The sequence below is a fragment of the Gossypium hirsutum genome, chromosome A03, assembly GCF_007990345.1.
Source record: "Gossypium hirsutum isolate 1008001.06 chromosome A03, Gossypium_hirsutum_v2.1, whole genome shotgun sequence".
In the NCBI taxonomy this organism is placed as follows: Eukaryota; Viridiplantae; Streptophyta; class Magnoliopsida; order Malvales; family Malvaceae; genus Gossypium; species Gossypium hirsutum.
The window spans coordinates 71,542,959-71,562,914 of NC_053426.1; the positions used below are offsets into that span (position 1 = coordinate 71,542,959).

Here is a 19,956-nt window from a genome sequence, read left to right on the forward strand (position 1 = left end):
ACAAGTGTGGAAATGAGAAAATGTGCAGGCAATTGTGTATCTGTTATTATTCCGATGAGTTCAACGAGAAATCGATTAAGTGAAAATAAATGTGAATGTGATTATGTGATGAACAAGTACAAGTATATGTTTATTTGAATTTATGAGCAATATGCTCGATATTTGAGCGAACCTCGGTAAAATGGAAGGGATTAAGTGAAATTGTGCAAAAGTGAACTTTAGTAGTAAAACAGTGTTGGACAGCAACAGTGCATGAATTTGAAAATTTACCAAAAATTGTGTAAGTTGAATTAAATTTCAAATAAAATATGTAATTAAATCTTATTGAGTCTATTTTTACATAAAAGAAACAGAGGAAGCAAAAGAATTCCATATTATGTGATATTTGAATTCTTGTGAGACAGTGTTTTAATGAATTCGAGATCCCCTGTTCTGACTTGGAAAAATTCTTAAAAATTATAGAAAAATAATTTTGGAGTATAATTTATATTCCTAAAATCTTGTATGAGTCTACTTTTAATAAAAACAAACGAAAACATCATCCGAGTTTTGTACTATGAGATAAATAAATTTTAGTGAAGAAAGGTCTAAGCTGTTAAACAGCAAAACAAGGGAGATTCTTAATAATAAACTGTACTTATTGGCTAGACTAAAAATTCTGAAAATTTTATGGTGGAAAGATATATGAGTCTAGTTTTTTGGAAAATTTACAGATCTTAATTTGGAGTTCCGTAACTCTAAATATAAATGATTTAGTGACTATTACTCAAGAAAATAGCTTAACCAGAACATGTGTAAATGTACAAATGAGTTAGTTTTATTGTGGGAAGCATGTTAGTAAATTGCTTATTATTATTTCATGTGAGCTTACTAAGCATAAAGCTTACCCCCCTCCTTTCCATTTCTTTTAGTGTTGTCAGGTTAGCTTAGGGTTGGAGACCGTCGGAGGCAGCATCACACTATCAAGCGAACACCTTGACACTATAAACACATATGCTAGATTTATCAAGTGAGTGGCATGTATATGTAACACCCCGTACCCGAGACCGTTGCCGAAGTCGAACACGAGGTATTTACAGACTTATTTCATTGATTTTCACAGTCCATTTTAAAAATTTCCAGACAAGCTAGCTAATTGCATCACTGTTACCTTAAAAATAATTTCTTGAGTTCCAAAACTCGAAAACCAGTTTCGTAAATTTTACCTGAAACTAGACTCATATATCCATCTACAAATGTTTTTCAAGAATTTTTGGTTGAGCAAATTAGTACAGTTTATTAGTTAAAGTCTCCCCTGTGTCAGGGTTCGACTGCTCTGACCTTCATGCATTACGACTTATATATCTTCCAGTACAGGGCTTCATTACTTATTCCGTTTGTTTCTAACAAAACTAGACTCAAAAAGGAATCTATAAATATATGGCATGACCTCTAATTATCTCTGGTTAATTTATAGTGAATTTCCAAAGTCAGATCAGGGATCCAGAAATCGCTCTGGCCCTGTTCCATGAAAACTTAAATATCTCTTAAAATACGACTCATATGTTCGTTTCGTTTCTTCCATATGAAAGTAGATTCATCAAGTTTCGATTACATAATTTATTAACTATTTAATTCCATTCCTACTATTTTTAGTGATTTTTCAAATCCACACAACTGCTACTGTCAGCATATGTTTTTAAGGTAAACTTTACCTATTTCATGGTTTTTCATGAATCAACTAGAATTTGTCATACAAAGCACCAAAATGATCATGATTAACCATTCCAATGGCTAATCGTTACTAAACATTTCCATACCTCTCAATGAACAACATACAAAACGATTATAATGCTATGCTCAAAGAGTATATAAGCCATTTTCGCATGGCTATCCAAATTTATACAAAACCAGGGGTACATGACCAACAACAAAAAGGGTAGTCCTATACATGCCATTTTCAGAGTTCAACCAAAAATGTACCAAAAGGGCTTTGATAGTGTGGACCACTTCGATTTCGACAATCCCGAGTCCGATAGCTGACGAACCAAAATATATAAAACAGAGAATCAAAGAACGGAGTAAGCATTTAATGCTTAGTAAGTTTTGTGCAATGAAATTAGGCACAATTGAAGTATAGCATTCATATGACTAAACGGATGATTTCATATACACACATTCTCAAAATCATACCTACTTCACATTACCAACCCTTATACTCATACATAAGAAATCAACTTAACCAAAAGCCGGAAGCTCATTAATCGACTGAGCGAATACTATTTAAAAGGAATCCATTAATCCAATGCATATACGAAACATACCTCATCGTTGGGATTTTACGAGCATATTAATTGGAATTATTACAGCAAAATCGCTCATTCCCAAACCAAGTACCTTCGGGACTTAGCCCGGATATAGTAACTCGCATAAATGCCTTCGGGACTTAGCCCGGATATAGTAACTCGCATAAATGCCTTCGGGACTTAGCCCGAAATTAGTCACTAGCACAAATGCCTTCGGGACTTAGCCCGGAATTAGTCACTAGCACAAATGCCTTCGTTATCATCCGAATATTCATGCACATATCAGTAAATCATGACACATCTTTATTTCATTTTCATAACTAGAATTCAAACACAAATCAATTATTAAGCATTCCCATTTTCGGCTCAATAGCAACATACGAACAGCATGATTCGGCTTGCTTCATGACATGATTTCTATGCACATACGGCTACCCATCATACGTATAGACCAATTAACTCAACACATAATTCAAGTAGAATCATTATATCACCGTATATTCGTTATGATTATACGTCATGACTTAATCAAATCGTAAACTAAGTTTCATTACTCGAAAACTTACCTCGGATGTTGTCGAACGATTTCGACGGCTATTCGATCACTTTTTCCTTCCCTTTATCAGATTTAGTTCCCCTTTGCTCTTGAGCTTAATTTAACAAATAAATTGATTTAATCATTTGAACATCAAAAAGAGAAACTCAAGGTACTTAACCCATATATACATTAGACATTAGAGTCACATATATATGAAATCATGATTCAACTCAACATATTAGCCCACACTCTCTTTTAGCCGATTATCTAAGCCAAGATAAAAGCATCAATATGCTTGCCTCTAACCGATTACATGCAACATCAATCTACCTCATGTGGCCGAATATACATGTCTATGTTGAGGCCGATTTTATACTTAATACATTCTACAAATATGGTTACTTGTATTGACTACATACCATTTCGTTTCAAGTTCAAAACTCGGCTAATACACATATATACACTAATAATCAAATACTAATATTTGCACTTCACCTTACTATCAATTCTCATCTACTTCCTACCATGGCCGAATGCATCAAGACACCATACCATTTCAATTTTGGTCATGGGTTAAACAAAGAACTTAATGTCTAACTCAAAAATGCTAAAAAGAAAATCCAAGAGTCATCAATCACCATCACATGTATCATTACAAAGCTTCACACTTAGCATGCAAATGACATCAACACAAGTCCACCTTAGCCGAAACTTAGCTCATCTTCATGTCTCATCACCACAACATCAACCACCAACCAAGAAGGCAACACCCATGGCCGAATATCATCTCCATCTCATAGCAAAGATTTAGACCATGGGGTAGGTAGAACTCAAGCTAACAACTAAAAATATGCATGAATCTCATGGAACAACATCAACATACCTTAGCCTAGTGAACCACCATAGCCGATTTTCTCCAAGCTTTTTTCCCTCTCTTTCTTTCTTCTATTTGGCCAAGTTCACAACATGAGAACTTTTTTTTCTTTTCTTTTTTCTTCATCATTTTCCTTTTCATTATTTTATTACCATGCTCCTTATTTTATCATTTCTAACATAAACCATTAACACAACATGTTTATGACATGTTTTACCCATCACACTTTGTCTACCCTTATTGTCATGGCCGGCCACTACTAATTAAATTGGGGAAATTGACATGCAAGTCCACCCCTTTGATTACATGCACTAATAGATCCTTATAGATTAACCTATCACATTTCAAAAGTGTCACACATAAGTCCTATTAACTAAATTCACATGCAATTAACTAAACCAAAGCTTAAAACTTTCACACATTCATATTCACATATTTTAGACAATAATTATCATATTCAAATAATTTGGTGACTCGGTTTAGCGGTCCCGAAACCGCTTTCCGACTAGGTCACTTTAAGGCTGTCACAGTATAGGGACCTAATTTTATAACATGTGTTATTATTATTTGGCCAAATATATTGGTCTTTAGTGAGCTAATGATTCTGACTTATAAATCTAGCTATTTATGTTATGTTTGATATTGGTGATGTGCATATGCTTGGTTGTCATGCATGGTTGGTAATAAGTTGTTTAAGTTGTTTAATTGATGAATTAAGTTTAGTAACACTTCGTGCTTGACTCCGGCGATGGTCTCGCGTACGGGGGTGTTACACGCACGACCTCTATACGCCCAACGCCGCTCGTGCCTCCACGTCCTCTTCCGTACCTGCATGAAGAGAAAAACAACACAGCAAAATAGCAAGCAAAAGAAGACAAACGAAAATTTTGTATTTTTCTCTATTTTCTTTTTTTTCGGCTATAAAGCCATTGGGACTTTGATTGTATGGGGGGATTTTTTTTTTGGACGAACGCATACCAATCGAATACAAAGAAATTAGTCAAAATTTTTAAAAGGTGATTTCTGGTTTAAATTCCTTTAAGTTTTTTTTCTTTTGGTTTATATCTTGAGGTATTTCGTTATTGCATTTGAAAACAAAAAAGAGAAGCTGTACCTTACGAAAGTGCCATGGACTCTGTCTGCTTCATTGAAATCGAGCGTAGAAGGGATTCTGTGGTCAAAATTGTCGTCCCTTGGAGCCCGAATCTGTTCGCCACAGTTGATAGGAACAGATTGGCGCTTAGGAGGGGAGTTTTAGGGTCGAATGAGGAGGAAATAAAAGGGGCTAGGGTTTTATTTTTTTAAAGAGCTAATTGTTTCATTTTTTTGAAGATATTGTTGTGTTTATAAGAGGGGAGAAATGACGCCGTTTGGGGCCTTCGTCAATAGCCTCAAAACAACGTCACATATAGCGACCCGTTTCGACCCAACCAGATGGCCCCCAGGATCCGCGTGTTTATGCAGAGAGGGGATATTTGCGCTAATAGTCCTTCCTGTCCGCGCTATTATTTGATTGAGTCCTTTTTTATATTTTCTTTCGTTTTAATTTTTACCTAAGATTTGTACTTAGTTTTAATTTAGCCTATATTTAAATGCATCGTTGTGAGATTTAGTATATTTTCAGTTTTGATCCTCAATAATTTGTGTGCATTCTATTTCGATCCTCAGCTTAGCTTTAATGATTTGTTTTATTTATAAATTATCTTTTCAATTTTGTTTCTATTTCAATTAAGTTTAGTTTATGTTTTATATTCTTTAGGATTTATTTATTTATTTATTTATGTATTTGTTTTTTTAAACTTATTATTTTACCATATTATTTTGGAACTATTTTTTTTAATTTCATTTTGTTTTAGTTTTTTTTTAAATTTCCTTTTATATATTGTTAAATTGTTTTATTATGTATTATTCGCTTATGTACATATAGTTTACTTTTTTAAATTGTTTTTTTATTACATTGTCGATTCCAAATTTATTCCTTTACCTTACTTGTTTTTATATTGCTCATTACCATTTTTGAAGGCTCTTTGTTTAATTGTAGATTTTTGGTTTAAACTTTATCTCGAAATGTTAAATAGTGTATGTGGTAAGATAATTATCATTGTATGCTTTGACTTATATGTTTGTATTGACAATAATATGTATATGGGTATGTTTTCTATATTGGTTATTTTGTTTCTTTTATTTCCATGTATTGCATTATGATTACTTTGAACTGGCTCCATAATTGTTCATTTGGAAATTCTCAAAACAAAAGCAATGTTTGATGTTTGGAAATTCGAGGAATCGTGTCCTATGGGTTTCGATTTTCTGTTTGTCCAAAATAATCAAATATTCCTTTGAAATTTCATCTGTATTTTTTAAATTCCAAAATAAGATAATGTTCAATAATTGAAAATTCGAGAAATTGTGCCCTACCGTGCTGGGTTTCAATTTTTCGTTAAACTAAATAATTGGGCATCCTTTTGTAGTTTTCAACGTATAAGTTTTTGGAAGTCAAAAAATAATCGTGGTTGCGAAGGTACAAAGGATCGTGTCCTATCGTGCTGGATGTGATGCTGTATTCCTTTGAAACAAGAGAATTTCAACGAACAACTTGAGCCATTCAAATGTTTTAAAAAGAATCATATTTCAAAATATTTTAAAATCTTAGATATAAGGACAGTACTTAATCAATTTGGTACCAATTTTGAGCGTAGTGAGGGTGCTAATCCTTCTTCATACGTAACCGGCTCCCGAACCCGTTTTCTCAAATTTACGTAGGCCAAAATTAATTTAAATGGAATAAAATGTTTTATCAGGTGATCCAATCACACCTAAACAAAAGGATTGGTGGTGAATCCACACCTTGTTTTAAAGTCGATCCCTTTGTTTCAAACAAAAAAGAGGGTTTCGACAGTTCCCTCTATGACTTCTCAGATAGAGTGTACCAGGTTCTGGAAAAGGAAATGTCAACTTCGATTATTCTTAAGATGCTAGGCAGGAATATTGGTATATCGACATTACAAAATAAACTATATGGGATTGGAGACCATCAAAACCCTTTCAATTAATGGACATTGAGAATGGTTACTTCCTTGCAAAGTTCCAGAACTCCTCTGACTATGACAAAATGCTCTCTCAAGGCTTGTGGGTTATATTCGGTCATTACCTCACTGTTCAGCCTTGGTCGATCGACTTTAACTCCGATTTACCTTATCCTAATTTGGTTCAAACCTGGATCCGTTTTCCTGGACTTCTTAGTCACTTGTATAAAAGACAGATTCTCATGAAAATTGGGGAGTCTGATTGGTAAGGTCACAAAAATGGATTTTAACACAGATAGTAGGGCAAGGGGACGGTACGCTCGTATGGCAGTGTTTGTTAATTTAGGGAGGCCACTATCATACTAATGAAACATGCTCGTTGAATATCCCATCACTGGGGGTGGTTGAGAAAGGCAATTAGTTGGAGCAAGCTACTATAGCTACTATGGCCGCCGGAGAAGGAGAGTACGGGCCTTGGATGTTGGTGGAGCAGAAATCTAGACGTGGCAATTTGAAAGGTGCGAAGAAAAGAAATAATTTGAAAAAGGGGGATTATTTTGGATCGCGCTTTCATACTTTAGCAGATTTGGAGGCGAGTTCTTTGGAGCAAGAATCATCCAAGAATCCCCAATCGACGTTGGTAAGTACAGGTAAAGAAATTTTATTAAATTCTGACGTTAATGTGCATGCATGAAGGAAAGTTGTGGGTAACAGCTTTGTTAAAACAAATCCAAACGGGCTTGTTGGTAAGACTCAAAAGGGTCAGGCCCGAATCCCTAAGTCCAAGAATGCCACGAATGCCCATTCTTCAGGTGTGAGTAAGAAAGGCCTGGAGAAACCGATAGTCTTTATTGAAGTTAATTCACTTGCTTCATACAAAGCTGCTAAAGCCCATAGAGTTTGGATCAGTGGGCCATAGCAGGAGGTTCTTTCTTTGGAGACCCATAAAGAAATTAATCCTAAAGAGCCTAGTGCCACGAAGTTTCCTATGCCGACTACAGTAGTTGTTTCCAAGCGACTCAATGCAGGTAATTCGGGCTTAATTTTTTCTTCAAATTTAGGTCAACATTTTAGTGCTGTTGCAGGTCAAAGCCAAATGGAGCACGACTTTTCTTCTATTAAACAGGCAGAACATGTGGTGTTTTTTAATCTAGTATTTGAAGAAATTTCTTTTGTGAATGCGGAAGTAAAAGAAGGAGTGTGGGAAGCTGGAAACCATTCGGTAGTAGTTTTTAATAATAAAATAACTATGGAGGTTGGAGATGAAGAACCGGGGGGTAGCTTTCGGCTGGTAGTAATCTACCTACTACGAGTGGCAGAAGTCAGTTTGCTAATAGGTCCGTTTCTAAAGGTGGTTGGAAGCTTAATAAAACCTTAAAAGGTAACATATTTAAAATATCTAGAAAAACCCCGAGTTTCATTTGCTGATTCGATGAAGAAGACAACTACTCTTATTACTTTTGAAATTGAGGAGCTTTCTGCTAAGGATTTGCTAAGGCATCTCGAAAAGAGAGCGGATATTTCTTCTTCTCATCGACAGTAAGATAAGTTTTCTTGTTTTTACTCTTCTTTTTTTATTCCATGGATTTGTCTATTCTTTCTTGGAATGTACAAGGATGTGCATCTGGTAAATTCTTGCGTGCTTTTCGCAAATATAATTTTCAACAAGCCAGACATTGTTAGTCTTTTAGAGCCCCGAATTAGCGGGTCCAAAGCTAACTTAACTATTGCAAAGATGGGTTGGGACAAGTCGCATCGCGTCAATGCAATTGGTTTTTCAGGAGGCATTTGGATCGGTTGGAAGAATTCGATTAATTTGAAGGTAGTGAGAAATCACCCTCAGTTTATTCTGACTCGTATTTGTTTAGATTTGTTCCCTAGGTCGATTCTTGTTGCTTTTGTGTATGGGAGTTCGGATAAGGTGAAAAGAAAAATACTGTGGAATGATCTCAGCCGTTCAGTTCCTTTTGGTGATGAACCGTGGATGGCCATTGAGGATTTTAACGCTATCCTCTCCCCTAATGATAAAAAAGAGGCCATATCAGAGGTCACAGATGTCAGTTTTTTGGAGCTTTTATGGACAAAGCTAATTTGCACGATCTGGGTTTTCAAGGTCCTCCTTTTATGTGGCATTGGGGTACACTTTCGGAAAGACTTGACAGGGCAGTAAGTAACGAAAGCTGGTTGAACTTTTTTCCTGATTGTGTTGTAACTCATCTGCCTAGGATTATGTCTGATCATCATCTGCTCCTTCTTAATCTTTACTTTGAAGTTAGGAATGCTTCTAATCGTCCTTTTCGGTTTTTAGCTGGCTGGTTGAAGCACCATAATTTCTCTGATTTCGTTAAGGAAAACTGGAGTTTTGATGGGAATATGATCAATGCGATTACTGGTTTCACAGACAGGTTTAAGAACTGGAATAAATGTGTTTATGGTCATATTAGCCAGAAGAAGCGTCTTTTGATGCACAAGCTCTCCAAAGTGCAAAATGTCGTAGATCTCTCAAGGCCTAATTCTCTTCGGCATCAAGAATTTGAGATCCGAGAGGAGCTTGAAAGTATTCTTTATCATGAAGAGATTCTCTAGAAATAAAAATTGAGATGCGAGTGGCTGAAGTTAGGGGATCGTAACACCAGTTATTTTCATAGACGTACTATACAGAGGCGGAAGTTCAATAAAACTACTACTTTACATAGTGCTGATGGGGAGTGGGTTTTCAATCAGGATACTCTCAAGTCTGAAGTGGTTAATTTCTTTCAGAAACTTTATGGGGAAGACCTTGGCCCGTTTGGGAATTTGCCTCAAAGTGCTTTTCTTGGCTTAAAATCTGAAGATGTGGATTTTCTTGGGCGTAATGTTACTAATGAAAAAATAAAGGCTGCTATTTTTGACATGGCACCTTTCAAAGCCCCTAGTAGCAATGGGTTTTAGGCTGGGTTTTTTCAGAATCAATGGGATAATATCGGAGAGGACATATGTGGTTGGGTTAAAAACGTCTTTGATGGTGGCATCATTGACTCTGAGTTCAACAACACTCTTATTGTGTTAATTCTCAAGGTGCAGAATCTAGAAAATTTCTCTCAATTCAGGCCTATCAGTCTTTGTTCTGTGCTATACAAGTTAGTCATGAAGATTATTGCTAATAGATTTAAGAATATCTTTCCAAAGATCATTGGACAAGAGCAAGCAGGTTTCATTGCTGGACGAAGCATCATAGACAATGTCATTATCGATCAGGAAGTCTTGCATTCTATGAGAACTAAGAAGAGTCTCTAGTGGATGGCTATTAAGATTGATATGAAGAAGGCGTATGATAGGGTTAGATGGGACTTTGTTAAGGCTTTGCTCATCGTAGCAGGTATTTCTTCTCGTCTGATTAAAGTTATTATAAATGCTATCACGCTTTCTTCTATGCAGGTTCTATGGAATGGTATGCCAACCCAGAAGCTTAAGCCAGTGAGGGGTATTCACCAAGGATGTCCTCTGTCTCCATATCTTTTTGTTTTATATATGGAATGGCTGGGTCATAGATTCCACGGAAGCATCTCAGAAAGGGAGTGGTGTCCTATTCGGTTGTCGAAATCTGGATCGAGCCTTTCACATTTGTTTTTCGCTGATGATTTGGTGATCTTTAGCAGGGCTGATGTGGTGCAGAGCTGTTTCCTTATGAAGTTTCTTTGTAATTTTTGTGAGATTTCTGGTCACAAAGTTAATGCCAGGAAAACAAATTTTTTCTTCTCTAAGGGGGTTCAAGGAGTGAGATCAATGACATACTTGGTTTTCATGAAGTTAATGACTTAGGGCATTATCTTGAGGTTCCACTATTTCATAGAAGAGTTACCAAAAGCATTTTAGAATTTTTGGTGGAAAGAGTTCGCAGCAAACTTTCTAGTTGGGATGCTAAACGTCTTTCTTTTGCTGGAAGGGTTACCTTAGCGCAGTCCGTACTGTTGTCTATTCCAAGTTATCTTATGCAATCCTCTCTTGTTCCTAAGGGAGTTTGTGATGTTATTGAAAGTCTTGCAAGATAATTCATTTTGGGTGCTGTGGAAGGAAAAAGAAAGATAGCTTTAGTAAATTGGGAAGATCTCTGTTAGCCTAAAATTAATGGAGGTCTTAGTTTACATCGATTGAGCGATCAGAATAGTGTTTTTATGATGAAAATTGGATACAATCTTATTTTTAAGACTGAAGCTCTTTGGGTTCAGGTTCTCAGAGGTAAGTATGGAATGAAGGAAAGTATGCCTGAATCTATAATGAGGAGCAATTGTTCTTATATGTGGAGAGCTGTTGCGAGAGCTTGGCCCCTGTTACGTAGTTTTATGATGTGGTCCATTGGTGATGGTATGACTGTTCGTTGTTGGGAGGATAGTTGGGTTCCTAATAAAGAACCCCTTAAAAACTTTGTTTTGGGGTACGGTTCTTTTGATCCTAGAACCACTTTAGTGAGATGGTTTTGCCTAATGGGAATTGGAATCTAGACCTTTTCAGATTGTGGCTTCCTAAAGATGTGATGGAGCGTATCATTAGCATTCCTCTTCCCATGATTCAGGCTGGGCCGGATAGTCTCTCTTGATCAAGAACAACGTCTAGAGTTTTTTGGTGAAGAGTGCTTTCTATGCTTTGAAAGAGGAATCTTGGCATCCGAAAAAGTTGAAATGGAGCAAGATTTGGAAATTTCCAGGTCCGCATCGAGTGAAACACTTCCTCTGGTTAATTCTTAAACAAAAACTTTTAACCAACTCGGAGAGAGTTAGAAAAGGTATCAAACATGACGCTTCGTGTCATTCTTGTGGCCATTCCATGGAGGATGCTATGCATATTCTCAGAGATTGTCCTTTCGTGAAGGAAATTTAGCATCAGATCTATCCTGCTACCCAGCTTAGGATTTTTTTTCTGCTTCTTTGACCGATTGGCTTACCTCGAATTTGCAACTTTATTCTTCCAGTAGGCAGAGTGGTTGTTCTTGGCCGTGCCTTTTCGGGATTATCTTTTGGTGCCTTTAGAAGAATCGAAATTTGATTATTTTTTAAGGACACGGCTTAAGTCCGAAGGATATTATCAATGCTTCTTACAGTTAGGCAAAACATTTTCTCCACACATATAATGAAGGGATGGTTTTGCCACCGATGCAGTGCTGACTTCGATAGGACCCAGGTATGTATGTAGTTCTTAATATTGACGGTGCTATTCACTCTGTGTCAGGTCTTTCTGCTGCAGGTGGTGTGCTACGTAATAATAAAAGGGAGTGGATCCTAGGCTTTAATCATTTTTTGGGGAAATGCTCTACGGCGACTGCTGAGTTATGGCGTTTGCTGGATGGATTGCTCATCGTTCAGAAACAAGGTTATAATGAGGTCATAATTCAATCGGATAATCTAGAAAACGTTATCTTGATCTGTGAGAGCAAGGCTGGAGGTTCAAAGAATGCACTCATTAAGAGGATACAGCAAATTCTGGCCTCGGAAAGAAATTGGTTCTTGAATTTTGTTCCCAGAGAAACCAATTGGGTCGCTGACGCTTTGGCTAAAATGGCCTTGTCAAGTGGTAACTCCTTGCGTATTTTCGAGTCTCCTCCTATTAGGATTAAAGATATTTTGCAGGAAGATAAATTTGTTGATAATTCCCTCATGAATCGTCCTTTGTAATTGTTGTTTCGTTTACCCAAAAAAAAATGGTACTCATGTTTTTGTTTTTCTTTAAATTTTGCTATTCAATTTCAATTTAAAATAATTTGAAGATTAAATTAAATTAAAAAATATTTTAATTATTTTATTTTAATAGCTAAAATAATAAATTAAGTAATATAATTATTTTATAAAAAACTTTTTTTTTTGTTTTTTCAAATTCGAGTGTTCCTTACACTAAAATTCTAAGATAATTTATTAATATTTTATAAATGAATTAAATTTTAAAAAATAAAATAAAATATTTGAAATGATAATTTTCCTCATTATTTTTGTTAATCATCAAAATTGATATTGTGGTAAAATTTAATTAAATAAATTAAATTTAGTGATAAAATTCAGTAAAATTCAAAGTTTAGTGGCAAAATCTAATCACATAATATAAAAACAAATTTCAATATTCACTTATAATTTGGTGAAAAATTCACATTTTAACCCTTATTATTATTATTATTTAAAACTATATATAAAACATGTCTTTTTTTAAAAAAGAATAATATAAATTTTAAATTTTAAAAAAAAGGAAATATTCAATAAACAAATTATAAAATCAACTTTTTTACATGATTCAACTTTAAGAACAAATTTATTATTCTGGTTCTTTTTCTTGAGTATAAATTCTTTATGTGACATGTTAACGACATATACTAATTTTTTTTTCATGATTTCACATTTTTTTTAACATTTTCTTTTGCAGTTTTTATAATTTCTATACTTCTTGTAATTAATATTTTTTTAAAATTTTAATTAATTTTAATATTTTTATAATATTTGTAGTTTTTTTTCCATTTTAAGTTTTTTTTTATAATTTTTAAAAATTCTAATTTTTTGTTTAAATAATTTTATATTATTACATTTTTTTAATTTTTAAAAATTCTAAATTACTATATTCTGCATTTTTAGATTTTTTGATAATTTTTTAAAGAATTTTTAATAGAAATGATCATATTTTGCTACGTGGCACAACCTTGACATGCCAAGTGGAAAATTTAATAAATGTTGGGAGTTTATACAAAAAATAATTTTTTTGATAATTTAATTGATTGCTTATATTCGATTAAGAGTTTAGTTAAGTATTGTTTTCAATTGAAGACTTAATTGATTATTAAATTATTTTACAGGAGACCCTTACCCATAGGAATAGGAATAGAGCATATTTTTTAGCCAATCATTTACCTCTTTGGAAGATAATCACAATGAAAGAATTAGTCACTTTTATTCGAAAACGTGAAAAAAATTTACAATAAGTAACAAATATTTATATTTACGATTGGATTTATGCAATTGAACTAACTTAAAAAAAAAGAACATGTAGAGAAAGAAATGTGAGGGTTTTTTTACAAAAATAAGATAAAAAAATAATACTTAAATAATACAACTAAAAAAGTATGTACCAAAATGGTACATCCCAGGATGGTGCCGCCTATGGCAGTGGCGTGATCACCCTGGGTTTGACATTTTCTGTTAAAAAAAAGTAATAAACGAAAAAAAACAAAAATTTGAAAAAATAAGGTGGTGGAGGGTGTGCCAGAGGCGGCACCGGTCACGCCTTCCCCATAGGCGGCACCAGTGCTACTGCCATGGAAGAAGAAGAAGAAGAAGAAGAGAAGAAGAAGAGGAGAAGAAGAGGGCGGCGAAAAAGGAAAGAAAGAAAGAAAAAAAAAAGAAGAGAGAGAGAAGAAAAGAGAAAAATAAGAAAAAAAATAAATAGAAAGGAAAGTTTAAGATTTAGGGAAGAATAATTAAAGTTTTTAAAAGATAATTTTTTTTGTTATAAAATTTAATTTGTATATACAAATAATAAAGAAATATTATTATAGAAATATTACAAATTTATAAACTTAAATATTTACATATACAAAAAATAGAAATATTATTATCTGTAAATATTTAAGTTTATAAATTTGTAATATTAAACCCTAAACTTTCCTTTCTATTTATTTATTTTCCTTATTTTGTCATATTTAAATTTATTTTTCTCTTTCCTTCCCCCTCTCTTCTTTTATATCTCTATACTATTTGTATATGTAAATATTTAAGTTTATAAATTTCTAATATTTATTTTTATTTTTCTCTTAGTTTATTCAATAGAAATATTAAATGTATAATTGTATGTATTGTTATTTTAAAAGTCGGTATAATTTTTTTATGTTATTTTAAAAGTTGATATAATTTTTTAACTCATAATTTAGTATAGTGTAATATTTTGCAGGTTAATTGTACAAGATAAGTAACCAATTTGTAATGATTAATTACAACAAATAATTATAACATGCCAAATAATTTAAATTACATAAAAATATATCTAATCAATCTAAAACACACATAACAAATAAATTACATAAAAATAAAACATTCTTTGTATATAACATAAATAAGTTTTTTTACTTCAATAAACATTAAAAATAAATTATAAATCAATAAAAATTTAAAATAAATACAAACATACCTTAATAACTCTTTTTAACCAAATAATACCTTATAAAAATTAAATTCCAATTAAATCAATGATAATAATAATAAATTAAATTTTATAACAAAAAATTACATTTTTAACACTTTAATTATTCTTGTAAAAAACTAGAAAAGGAAAAGAAATAATAATTACAGCAATTAAAACAAGGGTTTAATTATTCTTCCTTAAATCTTAAACTTTCATTCCTATTTATTTTTTTCCTTATTTGTCTCTTTCCTTCCCTCACTTTTCTTTCTTTTTTTCTTTCTTCCTTTCCTTTTCCCCCCACCCTCTTTTTTTTTTCTTTTCTTCTTCTTTTTCTTCTTTCACGATAGCAGTATTGGTGCCGCCTATGGGAAGGCGTGACCGGTGCTGTCTCTGGCACACCCTTCACAACCTTTTTTTTTTAGATTTTTGTTTTTTACTTTTTTTTAACAGAAAAAGTAAAAAAAAAAATCAGATCCAGGGTGGTCACGCCACTGCCATAGGCGGCACCACCCTAAAATGTACCATTTTAATACATATTTTTTTGTTGTATTATTTAAGTATTATTTTATTTTTTTATCTTATTTTTGTAAAAATCCGAAATGTTAATATGATGTTTATGGCTACTAAATTTTGAAAAAGAATCCATAGAAAAGAGAATAATGAATAAGAAAACGACATCCTAGATACATAAACAGTGACGTAAGCAATTAATAATACAAGTGCCCAAAAGCAGATCTTCAAATTGGTCTTTTCTTCATCAATAAAATAAAAAGGAAAAACCAACATTTATTTGTGAAGTTCAATGATTTCGTGCACTTGCTACCAATTAGAGTTCGAGGCCACAATTAAAAGTTCGATTTTCCATACTCGTGATATCATTTACATTTTAAAAAATATCAATAAAAATAACATTTAAATGTAAAATTATTTTCCTAAACTATTAATTGGTTACCCTTTTTTTTTCTAATTTATGAAATATATTTATAAATTTCCAAATCCAGCTCTCATTGTCATTTAAGCCGCCAGCGTTTCCTCATAAATACATAACTTAAAGTCTCTTATGTTCTTTCATCAAAAAAAAAAAAAAAGTCTCTTTTGTTCGGCTGACAGCCATAACTGATCAGCCTACAATGGAATCCCTCCACGAAAACGCCATCGGAAAACCTCTGCTTCAATCACAAACTTCGGATACGAAATCCGAATCAACAAGTTCGGAGCTTGAGGATGTATTGTCGGACGGTAACTCTTCCTTGTTGGAGCGTTGGGGAAAAGCGACATGTATCGAATCGAAACTCCTTTTCCACTTGGCAGCGCCGGCTGTCATTGTTTATATGATCAACTATCTCATGTCTATGTCCACCCAAATCTTCTCCGGTCATCTCGGTAATCTTGAACTCGCCGCCGCCTCCCTCGGAAACACTGGCATCCAAATCTTTGCTTATGGCCTCATGGTACGTACATACATCACATGAACTATTTTCTTTTCTTTTTCACATTAGAGATTCCCAAAGATTGCATCTTGATGGTAATAGATAGAATTAAAAACACAATAAAATCACACGCACGTATAAATGAGGTTACTAGTCGCAATTGAACTAAACTCCGGGATCATGTAGTTAGGAATGGGGAGTGCAGTGGAAACGCTTTGCGGGCAAGCCTTTGGAGCACACAAATACGACATGCTAGGCATATATCTTCAAAGATCAGCAGTTCTCCTCACCTTCACAGGGATTCTTCTCACACTCATCTATGTCTTCTCTAAACCAATCTTATTATTACTAGGTGAATCGCCTGATATTGCTTCCGCCGCTGCAATTTTCGTCTATGGTCTAATACCACAAATCTTCGCATACGCCTTAAATTTCCCCATTCAGAAATTTCTGCAGGCTCAGAGCATAGTGGCCCCTAGCGCTTACATATCCACAGCCACATTATTCATACATCTGCTGATGAGTTGGGTCGCGGTGTACAAAATGGGGCTTGGTTTGTTGGGTGCGTCCTTGGTGTTGAGCTTGTCGTGGTGGATTGTGGTGGTTGCTCAATTTGTGTATATAGTGAAAAGCGACAAGTGCAAATATACATGGAATGGGTTCAGCAGTCAAGCCTTCACTGGCCTGCCGGGATTCTTCAAGTTATCGGCGTCGTCGGCGGTGATGTTGTGCTTGGAAACTTGGTATTTTCAGATTCTGGTTTTGCTTGCAGGGTTGCTCGAGAACCCAGAATTGGCTTTGGATTCACTCTCCATTTGGTAAGTAAGTAGAAATCATTTAAAATATTGAATGTCCTATAGAAATAGACTCGTATATTCAGAAACTAATAATTCACTTTCCATTGTCTTTTGTCTTTTTTATTTTCGAAATGTGTGGGTGCGTTTGTTTTTTTTTTATTTGCGCCTATTATTTTCATTTGACTCCGGCCCTTGATTTTGTTTTTTTTTCTATCCAATCCAATATTGCTTTCAAAAAGAAAATATACTGTAGGTAATAAGTGACTAATACTAGATTCTTGTCCTATATCTACTGCTTAATTATGTCCATATCAGACTAATATTATATATCATCTTCACTACAACACAATTAGATTTTAGATTAACAGGTAATAAAATATTAATTCCTGTCCTAATAATATTTTCTTTATTTTACGTGCTTAATGAATTTGAACAAATTATTGTCTAAATTTGCACAACCATATGTTTAAGTGTTTTTTTAATGATAATATTATATTTTTTATAATTTCAAAAGAAAATTATATAAAAGTTGCTTGTTAAATGAATTCCATGTATTTTAGAAAATTTTTAATTATTTTTCTTGGATTTTAAGATTGTTATTTTTTATTTTACATATTTGGACCAATAAAAAAAATCAACTTCGCTAATAATTTTTAAATTTAGATGTCAATTAAAATTTTTTTCTTTTTGAAAGAAATCACCTGATGCGGAGTAAAAGTCTGATACAAAGCCTTAAATTCGCCTTAGCTTGCCAACAATTTCACATGCATTGGCTAGCTTGGGCGGTTCAATCAACCATTATAAAGCCAAGAACATAAAACAAAACCCTAACTGAACCTGTCCATCTCAATTTCCCCTGCATCAGTTCTAAAGCCAAATGCCTGGGTTCTTTCATTTCAAATCATCTTCTCTTTTCTTGCTTCCCAGGTTCTTTACTGGCTCTAAAAACAAAAGATTTAAGTATTAAATAAATATAAATTGTGGAGGGTATATATTAACCCTAAAAAATTTAATTAAATTGGTTTGGTAGATTAATAAATTTTCAATGGGTCATTATTTTCAGCATGACGATATCTGGATGGGTGTTTATGATTTCGGTGGGGTTCAATGCCGCAGCAAGGTTAGTCATCCAATTCGATATATACATATTCTCCTTCGAATTAGTGCCTACTATAATTGACAAAAGAAATGAATGGAAATGGAGCAGTGTAAGAGTTGGGAACGAGCTAGGAGCGGGACATCCAAAATCGGCGGCGTTCTCGGTGGTCATAGTGACGGTACTTTCATTCATAATCTCGGTGGCGGCGGCAATAATAATAATGGTTCTACGTGATGTCATTAGCTACGCCTTCACAGAGGGTGAAGTGGTGGCGGAGGCTGTTTCAGATCTCTGTCCGCTTCTAGCATTAACCCTTATCCTCAACGGAGTTCAGCCTGTTTTGTCCGGTAATAACATTTAATTCTCTTCAAGAAAAATTCAATTGGATCATCAGTTTCATCTTTGTTTTGATATGTATATGTATATGTATATATATAAAAGGGGTGGCAGTTGGGTGTGGATGGCAAACTTTTGTTGCATATGTCAACGTGGGTTGCTATTACTTTGTCGGGGTTCCCTTGGGTTCTCTTCTTGGCTTTTACTTCAATCTGGGTGCCAAGGTACTCACTTCTATTTTCTTTTTCCCCTCAAATTTTGTTTGTTACTTGCTGTGCTATATATAACTTGATATTTAGTTTTTATGTTTTAATTTGAATAGTATTAATAAATTAAATTAAAACATGGCATTAATAAAAATAAATAAATCAATTATTGCAAATTAAAGAGAATTTTTTTTAAGCTGAATAGTATAAAGACAAAAGCTTGTATTTGACCATATGTTTTAAATGATTTGTACTTCAAATTTATTAAATCTTATATTTTTGGTCGAGTATTAAATTGTATTAATATGTTGTTCGAGTTAAAATAAATGGTTTGGTTTCAGGGAATATGGTCAGGGATGATTGGTGGCACAGTCATGCAAACCCTGGTCTTGATTTGGGTCACATTTCGAACTGACTGGAAGAAGGAGGTCAAATCATTTAAATATTTTTCAATTAAAACAAGCATAATTCTACTTCATGTAAATTTCTGACATTTCACTGCCTCTATTTATTCCCCTTTCTTACTTGGATTAAACGGCAGGTTGAAGAAGCTAGAAAGAGAATGGATGCCTGGCAGGTTAAGAAGGAGGAGCCTCTTTTGAAGTAGACACTTGATTTGAGATCTTGCAAACCCCCCGCCCCCCTCTCCTCCCTGGCCTAGTCCAAAAATTTTCCAACCCAAGACCCTCAACCATGAATTCGCCTTCCCTTGATTGAGTATTCTCATTCAAAATGCTGAAGCATCATTCCAATACTAGATTCATCGCCTGTATGTACACTTTACTGAAAGTGACTGCCATTTCTATGTCAATATAAAGAAGAATTCCTGCAACAGGATAAATTTCTTATTTGCACAAATAGTACGAAGTCATATATATTGAAATTGCACACTGATTTGCGAATGTTGCATTTTTCTGTCAAAAGTGGTATTGCAATACCTGTTTTAATAGAACTTTGAAAATTGTATAGCAGAAGTAACGATGGAGCAGTTTGGATGATGATCCTATCTCTACAGACTCTAATTCAGAGAATAAATCCACTAAACAATTATCACAACACATCCAATAAATATAGCCTTAACTATCCAAACACATGAGGATAAAAGCAACCCCATTGTAAGCAATTGTTTGCAATCACTCTCTCTAATTTATCTCACATACAAGTGAAAATAACTCTTCAACAGAAGTTAAGAAGTATGAGGTGAAGTTACCCTCAAAACGTTCTCAAAGTGAACT

At 33.8% G+C, this 19,956-nt stretch overlaps 1 protein-coding gene across 1 annotated transcript; it reads left to right on the forward strand.

Moving 5' to 3' along the window:
- The first annotated feature begins 15,898 nt into the window (after positions 1 to 15,898).
- LOC107887478 (protein DETOXIFICATION 40) lies at positions 15,899 to 19,553 on the forward strand. The gene is made up of 7 exons (XM_016811737.2): positions 15,899 to 16,304; positions 16,470 to 17,101; positions 18,144 to 18,200; positions 18,288 to 18,526; positions 18,621 to 18,739; positions 19,063 to 19,149; positions 19,263 to 19,553. The coding sequence occupies exons 1-7, from the start codon at positions 15,984 to 15,986 to the stop codon at positions 19,326 to 19,328; spliced, it is 1,521 nt and encodes a 506-aa protein (XP_016667226.2). The 5' UTR covers positions 15,899 to 15,983; the 3' UTR covers positions 19,329 to 19,553.
- Positions 19,554 to 19,956: the final 403 nt, after the last annotated feature.

Excerpts from the sequence above, each read along its gene's own strand:
- LOC107887478 (XM_016811737.2), top strand. The coding sequence starts at position 15,984 with ATGGAATCCCTCCACGAAAACGCCATCGGAAAACCTCTGCTTCAATCA. Across the intron at positions 16,305-16,469 it reads TCTTTGCTTATGGCCTCATG|TTAGGAATGGGGAGTGCAGT; the intron begins GTACGTACATAC and ends GGGATCATGTAG. Across the intron at positions 19,150-19,262 it reads GAACTGACTGGAAGAAGGAG|GTTGAAGAAGCTAGAAAGAG; the intron begins GTCAAATCATTT and ends ATTAAACGGCAG.